Here is a 22,441-nt window from a genome sequence, read left to right as displayed (position 1 = left end):
GCAGTAGAAAATGAATGAATTTGTACAAAAATGTCAATGTTCTTACATTTTTTGAGCGCATCACGAAAAAACAGAACCCCCCAGTCTTCAATATGCCCTGCCACATTGGGATAGACAGCTTGTAGGGAGCGTACTATTTATTTTTCATACAATACAATACAGCTTGGTAATCACTGGCAGCACAGCACGCCAACGCGCGCCGAGTCGAGTGGGTAGTGCATACGGCGGGAGCGCGCGGTAGCACCGAAGCGCGCGTGCACAGCTGTCAGGACCAAGGACAGCAGCCGGTTTAGCCCGGAGCGACCTTCAAGGGAGCTCGGGAGCGATCACCCCCCCAACTGAAAGCATTGAGAAGCGGTCTGGATTGGAGGAGACACTGCACGGAAAGATGAGATGATGCGCATTAGGACGTTTTCACAGGAGGAAGGTGCAAGATGATGATGATCGCGCTCATTCCTCCGCATTGCTCATAAATCCGCAGTTTCTCAGTGTTCTCCCTTTTTTTTCCGGCCACCCTCCCTCCATCTCTCACACCGCCCACTTGCGTCGTGCTTGCCTGCAACCGAGCCGAGCCGCGCTGCTGCCCAGAAGCCCCTCGAGCCGACCCGCCAGCACCGCGGAGAGAAGTGACCGGGCTGAGGGGTTCCGTTTGACGGCGCTGCTGGTGGACAAGATGCGGTTCTTCCTGTTGGTGGTGCTTTTCTCCTGTTCGTGTGCGCGGGCCGGTTGCGAGCCCAAAATTGTTAACATCGGAGCCGTCCTGAGTCAGAAGAGGTACGAGCAGGTCTTCAAAGATGCCGTGACCCAAGCCAACCAAGTCTACGGAAGGGACAAATTCAAGCTCACGGCCATCTCCGTTACGCATAAACCCAACGCCATCCAGATGGCTCTGTCCGTGTGTGAAGACCTCATCTCCAGTCAGGTACGCAAAACTGCCTTTAAAACTCTTCATGGTTTGAATTTAGCTGGGAACAGCTAAATATTGGGAACAAGTCGGATGAGGAGTGAAAGATTTCCTTTACAGTACATCATTGTCACATGTCTTTTCTCACTCGGTTGCCATGGTTACATCGCCGTTACTCCACTCTGCATACAGACAATAATGTACATCAGGGGTCTCAAACTCTGGAGCTCGGGTCTGGGTGAGACTGGGCTGCATCAGGTTTTCCAAAAAAAACAAAAAAAACACATTTATTAAAAACAAAAAAAATTGGTTTTGCTTTGGTTCCAATTTCCTACAATAAAAGCTCTGATAAAACATTCCACTGTTCTCAAATATCTTACTTTTTATTTTTCTACACACAATAAGATGAAAAATAAACAAATAAAGAAAATCAATCAATCAGTAATAAATAAATATAATAATAATAATAATACAACGGCAAATAATAAAAACTTAAGAAACCACATATAGTTGGTGGGTAGACAAATTATTTTTTTCAGATTAAAATGAACAAAGCATTATTAGAGCCCTGTAGACATGACAAAACACGACTATAGTCACATTTATACTCTTTTTATTTACAACATATTGCGCAACTGCAGGGTCTTGAGACACATGCTAACTCGCAAACTAGAGAGCTAGCGACCTAAACGGTAGCCTCCAAGTTATTTCCTTTAAACTTTAAAAAAGCCCAAAACTTACCACTTCCACACGGATAGGGAAGATAACTATTAACAGTTATTTAACCTTTAACATGAACATTAATCAAACGTAATAATTTTTTCTGGGTACATGATACCATACAGCATCCATATCAAACTTGCGCGGGCCGCACTAACATTAAACTTTCATATCAAGGCGGGGGCTTCAAACTAGTGTCCTGTCCACATTTGGTTTGAGACCCCTGATGTACATTGCTAATGGAGTTAGCAATAGCATTTTTAGGGTCAAAGAGACGTCATCTGTAACTGTATATTTGAACAACTTGATAGTTTGGGTTTTTTGACATGAAGTTTGTATGACATCCCCATCAACAGTGCCCCCCCCCCCAATTTGTCCTGTGAGCCAGGTTATGGTCGATTTCTGTGATAAGGAATGTGGGGCCACGCAAGTAAAGAACTTGGCTTCTAAAGATCATTCATGCATTTTCTACCGCTTTTCCTCACGAGGGTCGGGGGTGCTGGAGCCTATCCCAGCTGTCTTTGGGCGAGAGGCGGGGTACACCCTGGACTGGTCGCCAGCCAATCACATGGCACTTCTAAAGATAATTTAAAACCCAAATAATGGACTAAAATTGGACCAAAATGTCGGATAGTTATCGGTACGGATAATTATGGGCCCGGTGTCAGCATAGAAATCTGATATCAGTCCACATCTGTATCTGATTTCTTCCCAATCATGAAAACCGATATTTTAAAAACATTTGTACACAACACATATGTGTTCATTCGTACGTATGTCATGTTTCAAATGTATACATATATTTGAAAATCAGATTTGGACAATATTGGCTTTCAGCAAAAAAGCCAATTTCGGACATACATTTACAATTTAATTACATAGCTGCACAGTAGAGAAGTGGTTAGCATGTAGGCCACACAACTAGGAGACCCGGGTTAGATTTCCCGCTCTGGTATTTCTTTGTGGAGTTTGCATTCATGGGTTTTCTCCTCACATGTTCCAAATTGTCCATAGGTATGAATGTGAGTGTGAATGGTTGTTTGTCTATATGTGCCCTGTGATTGGCTGGCGACCAGTCCAGGGTGTACCCCGCCTCTCCCCCAAAGACAGCTGGGATAGGCTCATTTCATTGCATGTAATTTTCCTAAAATTGTTTTCGCTGAGCTTTTAGCTGACATTCATTGTTTTGTAGAAGTATATAATGACAATGGCTATCTTTTATCATTAATAATATATCAATATAACCAGAACCTTGTACCAACTGGGGTATTTCTGTGTCTGAAGGACTGTTTGCTCAGCTCTGGCTTATTCCTTGTTGAACTAAAAAAGCCTGAAAAGAAATCACTTGTAGCTGTCGTACCATTTGTTCATTCTGGCATTGACTCAAAACATGAACCACAATTCAGCTCATTTTCAACACAATGACGTCTCCCTACAGACATTCATAAAAATAGACTTTTAGTTCAGGGGCATATCTCGCATGAAGGGGCAAGTGTGCATTTCAGGACACACAGCTGCAGATCCAATGAAGCCAGTGAGGAGTGAAAATGGGCAAAATGTCATTGACTATAATGGGTGGCCCCACTGGCGCCGCATAATAACCGCTGATAGTACTTCACAGTGAATGTGATTTCCGATATTTTAGCATGTAACATGAGAACTATTATAAACAACTTGAGTGCGTTTGGATGTTGTTTGGCTCAAACGGAGTGTACTACACTTTTAACTGACAAAACACAATCCATAAGTAATGCGTAGTGAATGCATATGCACCTCGGAGGGTTGTTTAACACTTCGACGTAATACTCTACTAACTGCGCCGACATTAGATCAGGCGTGAAGCCACTTTCCATTCTCTAACATACATTATTAGCTTTCATGTAATAATAATTGCAAGAAAAGCACACGCCCACACACTCTATTATTAGTCTCTTTGCTTTTCAGTGTGGTGTAATGGTTGTTTTATATATATATATACATACATATACAGCCTAGTACTGTATAATAATACTGTCACATCCAGTATTCCATCTCACACACTCATAGCACAAGTGTGCAACCCAAGCCAGAAGATTGCACCAACAATCATTAAGGTCTATGCACACACACTTAGACAACCTCATGCCTAATTCAAACCGAGCCAAAGGAAGTTCTAATCCGCCCAGTTTGGCCGGAGGGCAATAACAGTCACTGAACGGGAAAGTCTGTGGCAGATGGAGGAGTAAGATGCCTGGGAGCAATCCTTGGATGGTATAAGCTCTCATTTTTTGACCCAAGCATACGGGGCGGTTCGCGTTCCGATAATCCACGCCTGCACTGCCACGCCAACTTCAATCCTCTTCCTACCAAAACTACAGGGAATTTTCTGGAATGTATTTTTGTCTTAGAGTTGGGGATTACGCTAAAACAGATCCAAATGAATATAAATCTGCTGGCCCGCACAAGAAGGATTTTTCAATAAAAAAAGGATTTCTTGCATGAGAGACTGCACACAAAACTGAAAAGCAGCCCACTTAAATTGGATTATGAAACAATGCCACTAATGATTTAAAACACTAAAATGCTTTTATGCAACTTTTGTGAGCCTTGTAGCAGTTTGAGTGTCTGGTTGCTTTATTTAGGCTTTTGGACAGGCAACATGAATAAAAACAGACATGGGCTTTTTGTAGAGTGGAATAGAGAAAAAAAGGAGTATCTCTATCCATACCGGTGCCTGCAAGGCCTTCTCTGCTGGCCAAAAACAGTGGATTTTAATTTTTTATTTTCAATTTGTTCAATCTTTGATAACATGACATCAATGCGTATGACAGATTCATTTTTGTATTAAATTGTATTTATTTAAAGTTTTGTCTGTGGTTATAAGAACATGATCTGATGTTGTAACATTTACATTATTGGCATTTGTCATTAGTTTTAAAGAGAAACTGCACTTTTGGGGGAATTTTGCCCATCATTCATAATCCTTATGTGAAACATGAACACATTTACGTATTTCCCTTCTATGTGCATCATAATGCACGTCATTGGGACACACCTACTTTGATGCTAACAGCTACTTTGTCCTAACGAAAAAGTAACTTCAGGTAATATTTTTACTTTTACTGAAATTATAATAAACAAACAATGTGCCAAAAATGGGACAAAATGTTTTCATCATGTGGAAAATGTGCAGGAAATGAATTTATTTCCCTTTGCTGTGCATCACAACATGAGAAAATGAGTTAATATGAGCTAGCTAAAATGCACGTCATTGGGACACACCTACTTTGATGCTAACAGCTACTTTTGTGCTACCAAAAAAGTAACTTCAAGTAATATTTTTACTTTTACTGAAATTATAATAAACAAACAATGTGCACAAAAATAGGACAAAATGTTTTCATCATGTGGAAAATGTGCAGGAAATCAATTTATTTCCCTTTGCTGTGCATCATAACATGAGAAAACGAGTTAATATAAGCTAGCTAAAATGTACGTAATTGGGACACACCTACTTTGATGCTAACAGCTACAGTTAACCTCGGATATATCGGATTCAATTGTTCCCACTGGTTTTGTCCGATATAAGCGAAATCCGTTATATGCGTATACCGGAAAATGTCAGTTTTACGCATATATCGGATTTATATCCAGTATATGCGTAAATCGGATTTTATCCATTATAAAAAGGCACTTCCTTGACTATGTTTCCAATGTACCTGGACTGGGCAATGAAAAGAGACGTAAGGTAATGAGAATTTAACTTTATTGGACTCTGAGCATAACAAATTGTTAATTAAACTAGGCCCTGTTACGCCCGTCAGGCCTACGTTATTTCCAATAGTGAGGTTAAGATCTCATTAACTGCTGTGCTAGTATTATTGACGTCACTCACTTTTATATTTGTCCTAAATCTGAATAATAAACGTGAATATAAATCGCGCAGGCAACGCTGTAAATGACGTCGTATAGCGGCCTGTCACAATTCAGCGAATCGGAGCGCCACAATGCGGCCACCCGATTATATGCGAGGGAATTTAATGGAAATGCATTGGAACGGGACTGGAGATTTTGTCCAAAATAGGCGAAATCTGTTATAAAAAATCCGATATATGCAATGAATTTTTATTGGAAATACATTACTAATCTTTTTTGTCTGTCCGTTGTGAGCGAATTTCCAATATATCCGAGTCCGATATATCCGAGGTTTACTGTACTTTGTCCTAACAAAAAAGTAACTTCAGGTAATATTTTTATTTTTACTGAAATTATAATAAATGTGCACAGAAATAGGGCACATATAGACAAACAACCATTCACACTCACATTCATACCTATGGACAATTTGGAGTTGCTAATTAACCTAGCATGTTTTTGGAATGTGGGAGGAAACCGGAGTACCTGGAGAAAACCCACGCAAACGCCACACAGAGACGGCCGAGGGTGGAATTGAACCCTGGTCTCCTCCAGATTGAAAATTTGTGCTTTTCCGTGCAGGTCTACGCCATCCTCGTGAGTCACCCGCCACAGTCTAACGACCACCTGACGCCAACACCCGTCTCCTACACTGCAGGCTTCTACCGCATCCCAGTGGTAGGGCTCACCACTCGCATGTCCATCTACTCAGACAAGGTAAGTGATGGATGAAATGATGTTAAAGAGAATCGGGATGGGAGGGAAGAGGAACACGAATGGACACAGAGGCAAGGAGTCAGGAAGTCCCTCGGGGCGGCTTCACCAACTCCCAACATTAAACGCCCCATCACTGTCCATTAGAGGAGCGATGATTGAGTAGGTTAGCAGCTGTAAATGGAACGAACTCCATTAATAATATCTTTGACCTGAATTATGTTTTCATGAAGCACTAAACCACTAAAAATTAAACTTTAAAGAGATCGCATAAATAAAACTCAAAGGACCACCTTTAAGAGACTCATAAATGTAGGAAATATCAGATGTCATCATCTCACCTATCAATCTTGGGTGTCCTGAACGTACCCTTAAGTTTATTTTGCTTGTGTCATTTTTAAATGTTAGAATACTTATCAAGCCAGTAAATCACATTATTTGGGAAGGTCATTGAAAGCAGCACATACAGTATATTAGTTTTAGAAGCAATAAATATGCACAACGGTCAAGTGATTAGCACGCAGACCTCACAGCTAGGAGACCAGGGTTCAATTCCACCCTCGGCCATCTCTGTGTGGAGTTTGCATGTTCTCCCTGTGCATGCGTGGGATTTTCCAGTTTCCTCCCACATTCCAAAAACATGCTAGGTTAATTGGCGACTCCAAATTGTCCATAGGTATGAATGTGAGTGTGAATGGTTGTTTGTCTATATGTGCCCTGTGATTGGCTGGCGACCAGTCCAGGGTGTGCCCTGCCTCTCGCCCAGGGACAGCTGGGATGGGCTCCAGCGCCCCCGCGACCATTGTGAGGAAGAGCGCTAGATAATGAATGAATGAATGAAGCAATAAATAGTCAATTATTAATAATACCATACTGTTAGAAAGCCCATCATTTACATTGCATTGTATGTTCAGCTTTGAGTGTCGTTTGTCCTACGGTGTTCAGCGGTCAGTAAACGCACCACAGTGCGGGACGGTTTTTTCGGTTGAACAATTCATCGATCTCTGAGCCTTATTGCGCCTCATACATCATATCACCAGGTTGATGCTGTGCGTGAATGCATAGAGGTGAGTTTTTGGCTTTATTGTGGGAGCTGTGGAGTAGTTTGGGCACCCTTTTCACAAGGTTAGTCTCCCTTGTTCATCGGTGCTAATATCAGTATAGCAGTATTTAAGCTAACTATGACTAACGGTTATTCTAGGGAGTGTCATGTTTGCTTGTGTGTAGCGTGCCTTTAGCTTATCATTATACTTGTGAAATATGAGTTACATTACGTTACTTATCATTTATTGTGTATTTATTTTTGTATGTATGATGTCTCATCACTACCACAGCATAAACATAAATAAAATATCCAAAGAGGACAACCTTCCGTGTTCTTTGATTTGAACACACCCCCTATACCTTTGACCGCTCCAAAGCAGTGCATCCTGGGAGTCGATCTCACAACCTGAGAAGCCTCTCCCCTACATATACATTCTGTGCTTGATGTCAATCAGGATGCACAAAATACTGTAACATTCAGCAAATGCAACTTTTAGAAGAATATGATGAAGACTAGAAGGGACTGTTGGATGACAAGAGCTGGCCTACATTTGGAGATGACGGATTTAATTTAGTGAAACATTTGATTTATTCAATCTGTCAGGCTGTGGTGGAATTCAACTTATTTCAAATGAAGACTGTTCTCTTTTAGAACAGTCACGCTGTGCTAAGATTATGTTTAGCATTACGTCATGAGTCTTTTCATGGTACAAAAGCGAGCTCACACCGGGCGGGACAAAAACACAAAATGATATAGTAGCAAAATAATGAAAAATGCTAAAACTCATCACTCAAAAACAGAAAAATCCAGGAACAGAGATACGGATTGTAAAGAAAACCATCCGTATTATGTAAACTGTACATAAGAAAATTACATACACTTGACTAAAGGCCAGAATCTGTCATGTATAATCTTCAAGTCCAGTATTTCTATTATCAATAGGGGTGTAAAATTAGTGCATTCATTGTTATTAATTAGTTTATTTGAGGATATTGACTGGCTGTCTTTGTAGTTTAGGGCTTGTTTCTCGTCAGCTAATAGGCTTGGAAGGCAGGTGAGTTTTGGGAGATTTTTGTTTAAAAAATGCCAAATTTTACAACTTAAACATAAAAAATTCCGCTTAATCCATCAATGCCATGAGGTGAGGTTCATGGATGATATCTTCTTCAGGAAAAGTTCACCTGTTTTCTCTGAAAGTCCAGTGTGGACAGGCTTTGAGCTTGGTTGTATAGTTCTCCATCTTGGCAGTCAGATTAATAAAAATAAAAATATCTATATTGCTAGCGACTCCAGATTGTCCATAGGTATGAATGTGAGTGTGAATGGTTGTTTGTCTATATGCGCCCTGTGATTGGCTGGCCACCAGTCCAGGGTGTACCCCGCCTCTCCCCCAAAGACAGCTGGGATAGGCTCCAGCACCCCCCGCGACCCTCGTAAGGAAAATAGACAATGAATGAATGAATGAATATCTATATTGCTTTGGACTTTGTTGCTGACCCCAGCTGACACATTGACAGTGGCACTGCTTTTTTTGTATTTGAATATTTAAATATGTATTTCTGTAGAAGGAAGGCAGCGATAAGCACCTGCCAGGTCAGACACACCCCATTACAAAGCCTGTGGAAAATAATTGTTTTTAATAAATGTTTCTGCAAACATTATACTGAGCAAACACAAATGAGCACGCCATCCAAGTCACTCAGACTGTAGGCTTGCACATTAAACAAGGAGGAATATGTGAAATCAATTGGAATCATACATATTGGAATCATACAGTTCAATGTTTTTTTGTTTTTTTTTATTCCCTCCCTTGCTCAAACATCATGCAGTACCCATATGTTACACTAAAAACTGCCAAAATAGTGAGTGGGTAGTGGTGGACCCTTACCTCCCTCAGTTATTGCCATCTTGGCTATGTCGCAGAAGGGGAGGGACTAACTCTAGTGGTTTTAATTCCCAATTTAAACCAATGTTTAAATATTTCCGGTGTGGAATTAACCCTCTTGTGTTAGGGTTGGCACCGACCCGTTTTACAATTTAATGCATAAAAAAAAAATCACATAACATTTGTTTATTGCATCAACTCTATTTCAACAAAATAAAACCAAAAAAATAATTTGTACTACATTTTAAAATGGTCTGGTTGAAATTATGACCACTGTATTATTAGGGTCGACCCGGTTATAATAATATGACTATAAAGCAATATTATGAGCCACAACTGAAATCATAAGTGTACAATTAGCCAACACAATGACAACCAGCTCCTCTTCTCATCATGTAAGCTTCAGGTGATTCTCATTTTGATCACTTTTACAGTATACCAGCAGAAAAACAAGGTCCAGACACGTGAGGGGGCCTCAAACTAGTGTCGTGCGGGCCACATTTGGCCCACGGGCCGTGTGTTTGAGACCCCTGCCATAGATGTTTCTTTAGCGATTAATACTCAAATGAGAAAATAAATAAAACTAATTGATTTAAGAGATATGTTCTATATCCCTCAGTAATAGCCAGATAACAAAAGAACCTTCCATTTATTAATATGATTCTTTTGAGGTTCATTTGAGAATTTTTGGAAATTGAAATGGAGGGGTATAGTGACAAAAAAAGGCCCACATGCCCACACCAAAAGTATTAAAAGCAATATTTTCATGGATGAGGAAGCCTAAGAAGCTAACCAAGACATGAGAAGCAAATTTGATGGTAACTTATTGTTTTTAGTGTATTTTATAGCTGATTTATTACATGGGTCAAAACCAACCCGTTAACATAAGAGATTATACTAGAAAGCTAACACAACAGGAAGGGTAAGTAGGCAATGTACAGAGTATGCATATTTCATTTTAAGTGGACCAGAACCTGCCATCATCAGTTATGAATTAGGGCAAATCCCCCTACCGGACATGTGAATCAGCACCTCCCGTCTTGTTCCTCCCAGAGTATCCACCTGTCCTTCCTGCGAACCGTTCCCCCCTACTCCCACCAAGCGCACGTGTGGTTCGATCTGATGCGCGAGTTCAACTGGAACCACATCATCCTGATTGTGAGCGATGACCACGAGGGGCGTGCGGCTCAGAAGAGGCTGGAGACACTCCTGGAGGAGAGAGAAACCAAGGTGAGACGCCCTTCTCCCATCCCCGTACTTGTCCCCCTCCCAGAGTTTATAGCTGTTTCCCTCTCTGTTACGTGGCCACATCTTTCTCACCATTGTGTAAGCGTTTGCTAACATTCAAGAAACATCAACAGCGTCTAATGTGGTCTACTCTTGACAAAAGTTTCTGCGTTTATTTGCTCATCTTCACATTGCTTTTCACCATAGTCCGAAATTATCCCATGTCTCTCATTATTGGGAGCCAAATAGGTGACTTTGACGTGAGGCTTTGCAAACCATCAACGACACAAAGTGTTGGAGTCTTTCCATGGAGGTTATGGTTAGTGGGAGTCATTTCCCACTTAGAGCGTCGTGTTTATTATGCGCCGCTAGATGTTTTTTTTTTTTTTTCGCCTTTTCACATAATGCTGATGCACCCATGTGTCGCTCTGAGCTGTGGAAGTGGGCCACTGAAATGCTGATGTTCCATGAGACATGCAAAAGGGTCACAGAGGAAGGGAAGAAAAGCAGCTTTCTCATCCCTTTAATAAGCTGAAATTACCCAAGGGTATGTTTTTTTTTCTTTACACTCTCATTGTCTCTCTCTGGGCTTCTTTGCTGTAATTGTGTATCAGAGTGAAATGAGTCCCGATTCAGAGGTTTAATTAAATCAGAAGGCGAAGACACGGCCAGTATGACTCTCACTTGAGGCAATTAACAGGAAGGCTGTGAAAGCTGTTGAAACAAGTGACCTGGAACATCACTGATTAACGCTGATTAACAGAAGGCGTTTTAAACATTTTTGGCTTTCAACAAACTGGATCGAGCCTCGTTGCGTTTTAAATCCCACACGCAAGAGGAAAAATATGTAGAGAGTATCTCATCATTCATAATCCTTATGTGAAACATGAACACATTTATTTCCCTTCTATGTGCATCATAATGCACGTGATTGGGACACACCTACTTTGATGCTAACAGCTACTTTGTCCTAACAAAAAAGTAACTTCAGGTAATATTTTTACTTTTACTGAAATTATAATAAACAAACAATGTGCACAAAAATAGGACAAAATGTTTTCATCATGTGGAAAATGTGCAGGAAATCAATTTATTTCCCTTTGCTGTGCATCATAACATGAGAAAATGAGTTAATATAAGCTAGCTAAAATGCACGTCATTGGGACACACCTACTTTGATGCTAACAGCTACTTTGTGCTACCAAAAAAGTAACTTCAGGTAATATTTTTACTTTTACTGAAATTATAATAAACAAACAATGTGCACAAAAATAGGACAAAATGTTTTCATCATGTGGAAAATGTGCAGGAAATCAATTTATTTCCCTCTGCTGTGCATCATAACATGAGAAAATGAGTTAATACAAGCTAGCTAAAATGCACGTCATTGGGACACACCTACTTTGATGCTAACAGCTACTTTGTGCTACCAAAAAAGTAACTTCAGGTAATATTTTTACTTTTACTGAAATTATAATAAACAACAATGTCACAAAAATAGGACAAAATGTTTTCATCATGTGGAAAATGTGCAGGAAATGAATTGATTTCCCTTCTTTGTGCATCATAACGTGAGAAAATGAGTTAATATGAGCTAGCTAAAATGCGCGTCATTGGGACACACCTACTTTGACGCTAACAGCTACTTTGTCCTAACAAAAAATACTTTCAAAAATGCCAACAGTGTTCCATTGTATATTAACCGAGCTTAACATACAATTAAGCGATATTGTTATTGTAGCAGCTAACACAGAGTACTCTATTTCTGGCGGAGTATCACAACGTATTGCTTGTGTTGTGAGGCGTTGTGAGTCACGTCTCAGCATCAGTCACAATACCTCGAGCTACTCGCTAATAACGCTAATAACACCGACTCTCAACTTAAACATATTTTGATTACTTAAAACATTACCGGAACATCTTTCCAAGGTGTGTTGATTTCAGAGGCCCATTAATCGGAACTAACTGATGGAATAGCTGTATCTTCCAGCAACGACGTATGCTCCCTGTTGAGCTGGTAAATTCAAAATAATTCTCATGTTAAAAACACTAAGAACAAACAAGCATCTTGCAGAGTCTTCGTAGCGATGTCATCTGATGTTCTCATTTAAGTTAAATGTCAAATGCAGTAGTAGTACAACGTAATATAATTTAGAGACAGTATTATGATATCACAACGGATATCAACTTTAAACAAACCGTCAAGCAATGAAATTATCTTTCTGTGTGACAAAAATCAGTGTTGCACTACAGCTTTACCCCAAATACCATTGAGCTTTATTTTAACCAATTCTAAATCCCAATGACTCATATCAGCAAAGTTTTTATTCTGATAAGTGTATTAATATTAGTAAAAGAGTAATAACCTTTTATTATAGGCTCACTTAATCTAAATTGCAAAGGCCCTCACATCTTTGAGTGCTTTATGTGATGTGAAACGATATTGATTTGGACTGCTGCCTCATCTCGTTATGCTTTAATTAAGGGAGAAATATTCTGGCTAATCACTTAGCTGGCTGCACTGATGCAATAAATTTAGGAACTATTTTCAGCGGCGTTTTAGAGCCGTGAGCGAGGTCATTTAGTCACTAGGGGATCGCTGACACCACCAGCAAAGCGGGTCTGGACACGTTGGACTTAGTCAGAGAGCAAAACTGACTAACACAACATGAAATATTAATGTGGGTACAAAAATAGAGCAGTCGGCGGGGGGTGGGGGGAGGGCGTTAACACGTTTTTTTTCCTTATGTGTAATGTGCTTTGTGTTAAATGCTCGTATGTCATGTGTAAATCATTTACACAGCATTAATATTTCAATATCTTTTCCTTTTAAAGATGTGTGGAACTTGTTACTGCCATTTGTAAAATAAGAATAAATGAAATTTGATAAACATAAAGGATTTGATTTGCAGGTTTGTGGGATGTCAGTCTTCCTGTTGGACTGGACATTGTGTTGATGCACAATGTTAGGGGGGTTGGGGCACTTACCCAGAATGCAGTGGGGTGTAAGCTATGATGCCAGGCGGCTGTGCAGGAAGTCCTATGAAGCAGAAAGATGCTGCATGTTTTTTTGTAGAGTGGCTCTCCATCTTAAAAGCTCCCTGAGTGGCGACGTCTTTGCTCCAATAAGCCAAGCTTGCAAAAATGATGAAATTCAAACTAATCGCAGCGGAAAATATAAACATCACAAACACAATCTAAAGCTGAGTCCTTATGCAACACACATTATGCACTGGAATGGACTGCAAAGATGCTCGATATTGGCCTTCAGGCAGTATCATGTCTTTTTAGAAAGGTTCCCCTCTAATTTAGAACATCAAAAGTGGAGCTAGATCATTATCATAAGTCTTATCAGAGGTGCTTATTCTCTAAATGAATCCTAACAATTGTTTTTCTCAAACCTAAGCTCAGTCAGCTCAAACCTTGTGAGCCCTATTTGATGCCATTTCAGGTCAAGGACATTCTGCTGTGTTTGCACTTCCCTCTGTGTACAAACACACAAAGACAGTGATGTATATCAGAATGGGACACTACTTAGCTGGATGTACATATTTTGCTACCATTGCTAAATTCTGGGCTGCACGGCGATCAAGTGGTTAGTGTGCAGCATCACAGCTAGGAGACCAGGGTTCAATTCCACCCTCAACCATCTCTGTGTGGAGTTTGCATGTTCTCCCCGTACATGCGTGGGTTTTCTGCGGGTACTCCGGTTTCCTCCCACATTCCAAAAACATGCTAGGTTAATTGCCGACTCCAAATTGTCCATAGGTATGAATGTGAGTGTGAATGGTTGTTTGTCTATATGTGCCCTGTGATTGGCTGGCGACCAATCGAGGGTGTACCTCGCTTCTCTCGCCCGAAGACAGCTGGGATAGGCTCCAGCACCCCCGCGACCCTTGTGAAGATAAGCGGTAGAAAATAAATGAATAAATGCTAAATTCTGCAAGTCAGGCAGAATACAGTAGACTCACAACCTGTCTGTAGAATATTTTAATTCTGTTAGGTTGCCCCCTAAGGGGCTGTGAGGCTGTTTTAATGGGGTGGATAACTTACACAGACACAAACTCGCTCGTGGTTACATTTGATAACAATGACCTTTCATAATAGAGAGCAAAAATTTGACCCCAAAAAATTAACCTAGCATGTTTTTGGAATGTGGGAGGAAACCGGAGTACCCGGAGAAAACCCACGCATGCATGGGGAGAACATGCAAACTCCACACAGAGATGGCCAAGGGTGGAATTGAACTCAGGTCTCCTAGCTGTGAGGTCTGCACGCTAACCACTCGACCGCCATGCAAATCTTTTTGTTGTTAGTGTTGGGTCACTGGTGGTGTGTTCAGTGGTTTGATGGATTCATGCTGATAGATTTGGTATTGGCCGTAATGTAGAAATACAGCACATCATTCTGGGAGCTGTTTCTGATATCTGGTCATAAGACTACAGTGTAAATCTTCCTAATCCTTGCTTATTATATATATCATCGCTGTTCCTGAGCAGTCTTGATGTCTTTGCAAGCCTCACCGTTAAAGATCCCAATTTGAAGCACAAGTGGAGATTTGTTGGAATGCTTTGCTGCCCTCCATTTTCAACTGTTTATAATATTTTTCTATGTCTGCATATTTTCTCTGTGCACATTACTCATCAGAATAAAAAAAGGAACTATGAAAACCTCGACCAACTGTCCTATGACAACAAGCGAGGACCTAAGGTATATTTGCATGGTCAATGCACGCCGCCCACCAACTTTCCAAACGTAGCAACTAGAAACCAGCCCGAACCGGTCACCAGCCGACCCGGAAATGCCCCATCCCTCCTTCTTGGTAGCACGTGTTTTTTTAATTTTTTAATTTGAGAAAGTCCCCTGTGGTTTACATGAAGAATGGTTTGGCTATGGAAACTCTTTAATTTTCAGCAAGAAAAAAAAAAAGAAAGAAAAGAACAGTGAGCAGCGCCCTGGCTTTTGTCATTTTCATTTTCTCTTTCAAAAAAAAGGAATGCATGTTCTCTGAACTGTCACTCACACACAAACAGAGTTTGCAAGCCTTTTTCTTTGGAGAACCGGTAATGTGGGACCAAGCAGTCTCCCAGATGCTACGTCCTCCTGTTCTGTAGCACCTTCCTACTTTACAGCAGCTCTTTTTGTTTTTTTTTTTTTTGTCGTTGAGGCAAAACGCCCCTCTCACCCCCTTCACCTGTTTTTAGTTACTGGTTGCATTGACTTTTTTCTTCCCCCACCTAACACATGCACGTCCTTTTTATGGAGCCTTGATAACCCTCAGTTTGCATGCCAAAAAAAAAATGCAAAAAAAATTTTCCCTTCAGCTGTTCTTTTTATAAATCCAGCCGGTATATCCTTCTGGATCGCTTTTTTTTTTTTTTTTTTTTTTACCTTTGTCTCCCGTTTTCAAACTATAATCGTCCAAGCTCAAACAAGCAGGTAAAGAGGCATCATGGTGTCTGAAGGGAGGGGGAAGTAGCTGGCTTGACCTTTCTTGTGCCCCGATCACAGGCAGAGAAAGTCCTCCAGTTCAGCCAGGATACCAACTTAACGGCCCTGCTGCTGGAGGCCAAAGAACTGGAGGCTCGAGTCATCATCCTTTCCGCCAGGTCAGAGTTTACCCAAAATGTAACGCTCAAAATACTATTATATATTATCTGTTGGGATGAACTGAGGCTTTGTGTTCAATTAATCCAGGCTGTTCATCAGCTCATCAAACGTTTAAGACCAAAGCTAAAGAAAATAAACTCCATAGTCCCCAAAATAGACTAAATAGACTAAATAAATATTAATAAATTTAAATATTTTAAAAAATGCCCAGGAGTAATTAGTGAGGAGCCCATTCTTGTTAATTAATTCATTAATTTTCTTCCGCATATCCTCACGAGGGTTGCGGGGGTGCTGGAGCCTATCCCAGCTGTCTTCAAAGAAGGTACACCCTGGACTGGTCGCCAGCCAATCACAGGGCACATATAGACAAACAACCATTCACACTCACATTCATACCTATGGACAATTTGGAGTGGCCAATTAACCTAGCATGTTTTTGGAATGTGGGAGGAAACTGGAGTACCCGGAGAAAACCCACGCATGCACGGGAAGAACATGCAAACTCAGAGGGTGGAATTGGACTTGGGTCCCCTAGCGTGCTAACCACTTGACCGCCGTGCAGCCATTCTTAGTTTCACCAAGCTTGGTGCCGGTTTTTCCAGAATGTTGGTGCAGGTGGTGAAGATGCTTCCCAGAAGGCAACGGATTTCCCTTGCCATCCCATTCCCCAAATGTTCTCAGTTGGATTTAGATCAGGGGAACATGAAAGATGGTCCAAAAGAGTGACATTATTTCTGAGGAAGATGTCCTTTGTCCCGTTAACACATACAATAATGGATGCCCACTGAAACATCTCCACATAGCCAACAACCGTTTGACGCTCCTGCACAAGGTGAAGTTCAATTGTTCCATTGAAGGAAAAAGCACCACAGATCATGATGGTGGGATCCCCTTGTTATGAATTGGACTGCATTTGTCCTGTGTATTGATGGACAGAACATTTGGGCCGGTGAATTCTTTTTTTTTGGGGGGGGGGGGGGGATACAACTTGACTTTTTTGTTTCATAACCCTCAGGATCTTTTAAGATCCGACATCAGCAGCAATGGCACATTGCAAGAGACTTCGTTTATGCAGCTAAACAATCCAACTGTGTTCAAAGAGAGAAAGCTTTTTCTGCCTTTGCCATCAAGAGATCGTGAATAAGGCTATGGTCTTAAACTTTGATGATGAACGGCCAATTTCAGTTTAATGCTGGTTTGCAATTAATTGCTTACTTGCACATTTGAAGCTTTACTAGAACCTTATTAAGATCCGATACATTTTTGTAAATAAATGTTATTTTATTGGATCCTTCTGTTTTACTCCACTTGTGCCAGCGAGGAAGATGCCGCCGCCGTGTACAAGGCTGCCCGTTTCCTCAACATGACAGGCTCCGGCTACGTGTGGCTGGTGGGCGAGCGGGAGATGTCGGGTAAAGCGCTGAGCGAGGCTCCAGACGGTACGTCCATCATCCAGCAGAGCCCTGCGGCAAATACCCAAGTTAATACCCGGCCTCACTCAGTGGGCCATCGTAACAAACCTAGCGATGCGTTACATGATTCACCGTGTGTCGTGTGATGGATTAGCGTTTAAACGTTTAAGCACTTGGTGTTTAAAGGTTTAAATGTGTTGTGTTCCTTATTTTCTTCAGTTGAATTGTGTCTCTCCTGGCTATTCATTGTGCTATTCTGCCATATTAATGTCCTGGTTTCTAATGATCTATAAAGGAAGAGTTTTGCAACTGGTAGAATGGTAAGCTACAACAGCCTTTCTTGTTATCATTTATTCCGTTTCTCTCACATTTTATCACCTTGTGTTCACAAACGCTGTCTCACCCCAACCTCTCAGGCACCCTTACACACACACAAAAAAAAAATCATTTTTTTTTGTTCTGTCCTTGTCTCTTCCACCTCCATTGAGACTTCATGCAGAAGTCGGCTGGACCTGGTTGCAATCAGAAAACTTAGCTGAAGTTGGATTCTTGACTGGTTGTTTAGCCGCTAACAGTTACACAAGGAATAGTTTGCCTGATTCCCCCAGTTATGAATAAAAGGAAAGGAATAAATACAATCCAACTTCAAGGGACTCTTTACACATGCTGTGAAAAGGTCATCAGTAGCAAAAAAAAAAAAAATTAATCCAAAGATATTTATATTTATTTCCGTTGTTGTTGCTACTGATGTGCCACCTTTATTCAGGATGTCTAAACTGGAGACCCTATAAGTTTTTGCCCACTTGGAGCATTGCAAAAGGATCCTAAGAGGTAGTACCTTGCTCAGATGAGTCATTGTGTGTTTGTCGTGGGACTGGTTTTAGGTCTCATCGGACTGCAGCTCATCAACGGGAAGAACGAGTCGGCTCACATCAATGATGCCGTGGCAGTGGTGGCGCAGTCCATCCAGGAGCTCTTTGAGAAGGAAAATATCACTGAGCCGCCGAGAGGATGTGTGGGCAACACCAACATCTGGAAAACAGGGCCTCTCTTCAAACGGTACATTCATTTGTGACATATTCTTATTTTACAAAAATATATCTACTCAACACGATTAGACAAATGCATACAGCACATTACATGCGGAGGTAGCAGAGATGCGGGTGCTGAGGTTCACATTGGGAGTGACCAGGATGGATAGGATCAGGAACGAGAGAAAAGCCGAAAGAGAAAGAAGATACAGCACATTAGTACATCATACTCGTCTAATTGTGCGACGACGCTGTAATTATTTTTCATTTGCCCGCCAGGGTGCTCATGTCATCTAAATACCCAGAGGGCCTCACAGGACGCGTTGAGTTCAATGACGACGGTGATAGGAAGTACGCCCACTACAGTATTCTCAACTACCAGAAGAGTCGACTCATTCAAGTCGGCGTTTACAATGGGACACAGGTAAGCGTACTAGAGTCTCTGTCGTCAGCTGTAGTTCTATAATTGACCCAACATATAGTGTCGAAGTCTGAATCCTTAATGTGCCTAATATGTACTGTGTTGCCTCCCTGTAGGTGGTAATGAACAATCAGCGGAAGATTATCTGGCCTGGCGGGGAGACAGAAAAACCACAAGGCTTCCAGATGTCTACTCGATTAAAGGTTAGCTGGCATCACATGGACGTAGTAATCTGATCAAGTGTGGAAACTAACTTTTGCTCCTGTGAGACAGTACAGTTTATATGTGCTCCTGAAAGGGGAAAGAATCCACTCCATCCACTCCAGCTTCCCATCCTCAATTCATCTTCTTTTTTCTGCTTCTTGGGGGCTTCCGTTCTCCGTTGCTGTCCCTCACGATGGGAGCATCTGAATCGATGTGATCAAGAGCTTTCTCCTATTTGTTATAGATAGTGACCATACACCAGGAGCCATTTGTGTATGTGAAACCCACTATGCCGGATGGAACATGCAAGGAGGAAATGACATTAAATGGAGTCTTAATTAAAAAGGTTATCTGCACTGGGCCCAATGAGACCATCCCAGGTAACACATCAGGGACGTTTATGATATCAATGTGCTTTTAACGCACAAACACCTACTGGAGATGCATACATATATATGCAGTAGGTATCTATATATGTATGCATGGAGCTGAGTGTGCCATTCAGAGTGTGGGGTGGGTGTGCGCCATGGTGTGTGTGTGTGTGATACATTTGTCCAGTCTACATGCGGCACTTCAGGACAGCAAATTAAAAAGCCGGCTGATTTCCTCCACATTGATTTTAACTCGCAAACCATTTCTCTATTTGGTTACAGGACGGCCAATTGTCCCACAGTGCTGTTATGGATTCTGCATTGATCTCCTGATCAAGCTGGCTATGACCATGAACTTTACCTATGAGGTTCATCTGGTGGCTGATGGGAAATTTGGAACCCAGGAGCGGGTTTGTGTTACATTAATTCACAACAGATTGAACTTAAAATCTGTTTTCCCATTAATTTAAAAGGGTTTCATAATAATTCACAACAACATCCACAGGCACGCTTGAACATCTTGTAACATACAATAAGTTCATAATAATTCTTAAGGTACCTGAGCTGCTATTTCAGTGACTGACATCACAAATGTTCTTCTGCACGAATGGCCAAACATCCACAGGCACGCTTGAACATCTTGTAACATAAGTTCATAATAATTCTTAAGGTAACTGAGCTGCTATTTCAGTGACTGATGTAACAAATGTTCTGCTGCACGAATGGTCAAACATCTACAGGCACGCTTGAACATCTTGTAACCTAAGTTCATAATAATTCTTAAGGTACCTGAGCTGCTATTTCAGTGACTGATATCACAAATGTTCTTCTGCACGAATGGTCAAACATCGACCGGCACGCTTGAACATCTTGCAACATACAGTACTATTATAGCTACAAAGAGGGAACATATTTTCTTCCATTTTCATACTGGACTATATGAATGTGAACGCACCCAATGATTTTGGTAATTAATGCCTTCTAGGTGAACAACAGTAATAAGAAAGAGTGGAATGGCATGATGGGAGAGCTCCTGGGGGGCCTGGCTGATATGATTGTCGCCCCGCTGACTATAAACAACGAACGAGCACAGTACATTGAATTCTCCAAACCCTTCAAATATCAAGGTCTAACCATCCTCGTTAAAAAGGTAAGTTAAGTTCATGATTTATGGTTCTCTTACGGTAAGCGACCACTATTACATTGCATTACATTGCATGTAACATACTGTCTTGTAACATACTGTATTGCTTTTGCAGGAAAAAGCTTCTGAACTATAACAGCATTTTTTAAATGATTTAATACGAGTTCACATTTCATATCGTGAATTTGACAAAATTGTGATATTTGTGGACAGCAGTAAGAGAGAACCCGTAAAAGATATTGTTTGTTCGTGGATAATTCTAATCAATATGAAGCATTAACCGGTTCCCTGGTGTGTGTTGTCAGGAAATTCCTCGCAGTACATTGGACTCGTTCATGCAGCCGTTCCAAAGCACATTGTGGCTGCTGGTGGGTCTTTCGGTGCATGTGGTGGCGGTGATGCTTTACCTACTAGACCGGTTCAGGTACACGGGGAGAGAGTGTGTGTGTGTGTGCGTGCACTCTTAACGAATCCAGATTTTACCCTCAGTTCAGACAAGAAGCCAGTCAGAGGTGACGATTGGCTCAAACCATCCCCACTACTCTGTCCCTATGCTGCCTTCTTGTGTCTTGTGTTTTCCTTGCTGCCTTCACTTTACTCATGTTCAGTCTCCTTTCATGAACCCTGGGTTCTCAGGGATTTCACTTGTGCACGTTCTCTTGTGCAAGGTCTCACTGTGTCTCCTGCAACCCTCCCAATGTCTTCCCTTTAGCCCGTTTGGAAGATTTAAAGTAAACAGTGAAGAAGAAGAAGAAGATGCCCTCACCTTGTCATCTGCCATGTGGTTCTCCTGGGGAGTATTGCTGAACTCTGGAATTGGAGAAGGTCAGATGCACTAAATGGAACAGTAGGAAAATGCCATTTTGTTCCGTATAGCTGCTGGTATTGTCTTTGGTTCCTGGTCAGAACTCCATCGGATTTTACTGATTTTAACGTTTTTCTTCTGTTCTTGCTTGATTGTGTCAATTTAAAAAAAATAGTCAGGCAGGTAGTGATGCTGAGGCTAATTCTAGCTTGGGAATTAGAATTGAAAAATCAACTGATCTGACTTCAACCTTAAACTTGCAGGTGCCCCTCGTAGCTTCTCAGCGAGAATCCTTGGTATGGTGTGGGCTGGTTTTGCTATGATCATTGTGGCTTCCTATACTGCCAACCTGGCTGCCTTCCTGGTGCTGGACCGGCCTGAGGAGCGCATCACCGGCATCAATGACCCAAGGGTAAATCATATGATCCGTCATGACCATATCAACGTTTATTTGGTAGGACTTTTGGATAATTTGCAAATTATCAGATTTTCGGTCCAAAAAAAAGGTTTAGACTTGTTTTTTTTGACAGTGTAATTGAACACACCACAGTTGTGTGACTCCCATTCCATCTCTTGATCTTACCTTTTCATTCATTAGTGTTGAGAACCTATATATAGTGTGTGAGCTGAGCTGAAATGAAATGTATATATAATGACACAATTAAGCAGTGTGAGCTGGGCTGAATCTCATCTAAAAATGTCACTTTTATTGCAAATGTTGATCCAAAATCTTGGGAAAATCTGTTTTTGGAAATGAAATGTATGTATAATGACACAATTAAGCAGTGTCCTTCTAACAGTCTTATGATCTTTATCTTTGCACAGCTGAGAAACCCATCGGACAAGTTCATATACGCCACGGTGAAGCAGAGCTCCGTGGATATCTACTTCCGGCGGCAGGTGGAGCTTAGCACCATGTACCGCCACATGGAGAAGCACAACTATGAGAGTGCCGCCGAAGCCATCCAGGCAGTGCGTGACAAGTGAGTCTCGGCCAGGTCACGCTGACCACATCGAGTCGGCCGACCGCTCAACCTGTCAAGCACAAAGTCAG

General features: G+C 41.3%; 1 protein-coding gene across 7 annotated transcripts in view; it reads left to right on the top strand.

The window, feature by feature from the left end:
• The first annotated feature begins 238 nt into the window (after positions 1-238).
• Positions 239-22,441, top strand: part of grin1a (glutamate receptor, ionotropic, N-methyl D-aspartate 1a) — a 34,756-nt gene continuing 12,553 nt past the window's right edge. Inside the window, exons 1-16 of one of the 7 annotated variants that reach the window (XM_058058003.2) lie at positions 239-922; positions 6,101-6,235; positions 10,216-10,392; positions 15,037-15,099; positions 15,901-15,998; positions 17,317-17,438; positions 18,296-18,470; positions 18,722-18,866; positions 18,980-19,066; positions 19,312-19,447; positions 19,721-19,848; positions 20,424-20,588; positions 20,888-21,006; positions 21,295-21,407; positions 21,651-21,799; positions 22,213-22,370. In XM_058058003.2, the coding sequence (XP_057913986.2) occupies positions 674-922; positions 6,101-6,235; positions 10,216-10,392; positions 15,037-15,099; positions 15,901-15,998; positions 17,317-17,438; positions 18,296-18,470; positions 18,722-18,866; positions 18,980-19,066; positions 19,312-19,447; positions 19,721-19,848; positions 20,424-20,588; positions 20,888-21,006; positions 21,295-21,407; positions 21,651-21,799; positions 22,213-22,370 (2,219 nt within the window). In that variant the 5' untranslated portion in view covers positions 239-673. Of the gene's footprint in view, positions 923-6,100; positions 6,236-10,215; positions 10,393-15,036; positions 15,100-15,900; positions 15,999-17,316; positions 17,439-18,295; positions 18,471-18,721; positions 18,867-18,979; positions 19,067-19,311; positions 19,461-19,720; positions 19,849-20,423; positions 20,589-20,887; positions 21,007-21,294; positions 21,408-21,650; positions 21,800-22,212; positions 22,371-22,441 lie in introns of all 7 variants that reach the window. The other 6 variants (XM_058057998.2, XM_058058035.2, XM_058058026.2 and 3 more) reach the window with 6 other exon arrangements.

Source organism: Doryrhamphus excisus, linkage group LG10 (genome assembly GCF_037039965.1).
Source record: "Doryrhamphus excisus strain RoL-2023G ecotype Guam linkage group LG10, RoL_Dexc_Guam_v1.1, whole genome shotgun sequence".
Taxonomy (NCBI): domain Eukaryota; kingdom Metazoa; phylum Chordata; class Actinopteri; order Syngnathiformes; family Syngnathidae; genus Doryrhamphus; species Doryrhamphus excisus.
This window is presented reverse-complemented; position numbering and strand designations above follow the sequence as displayed.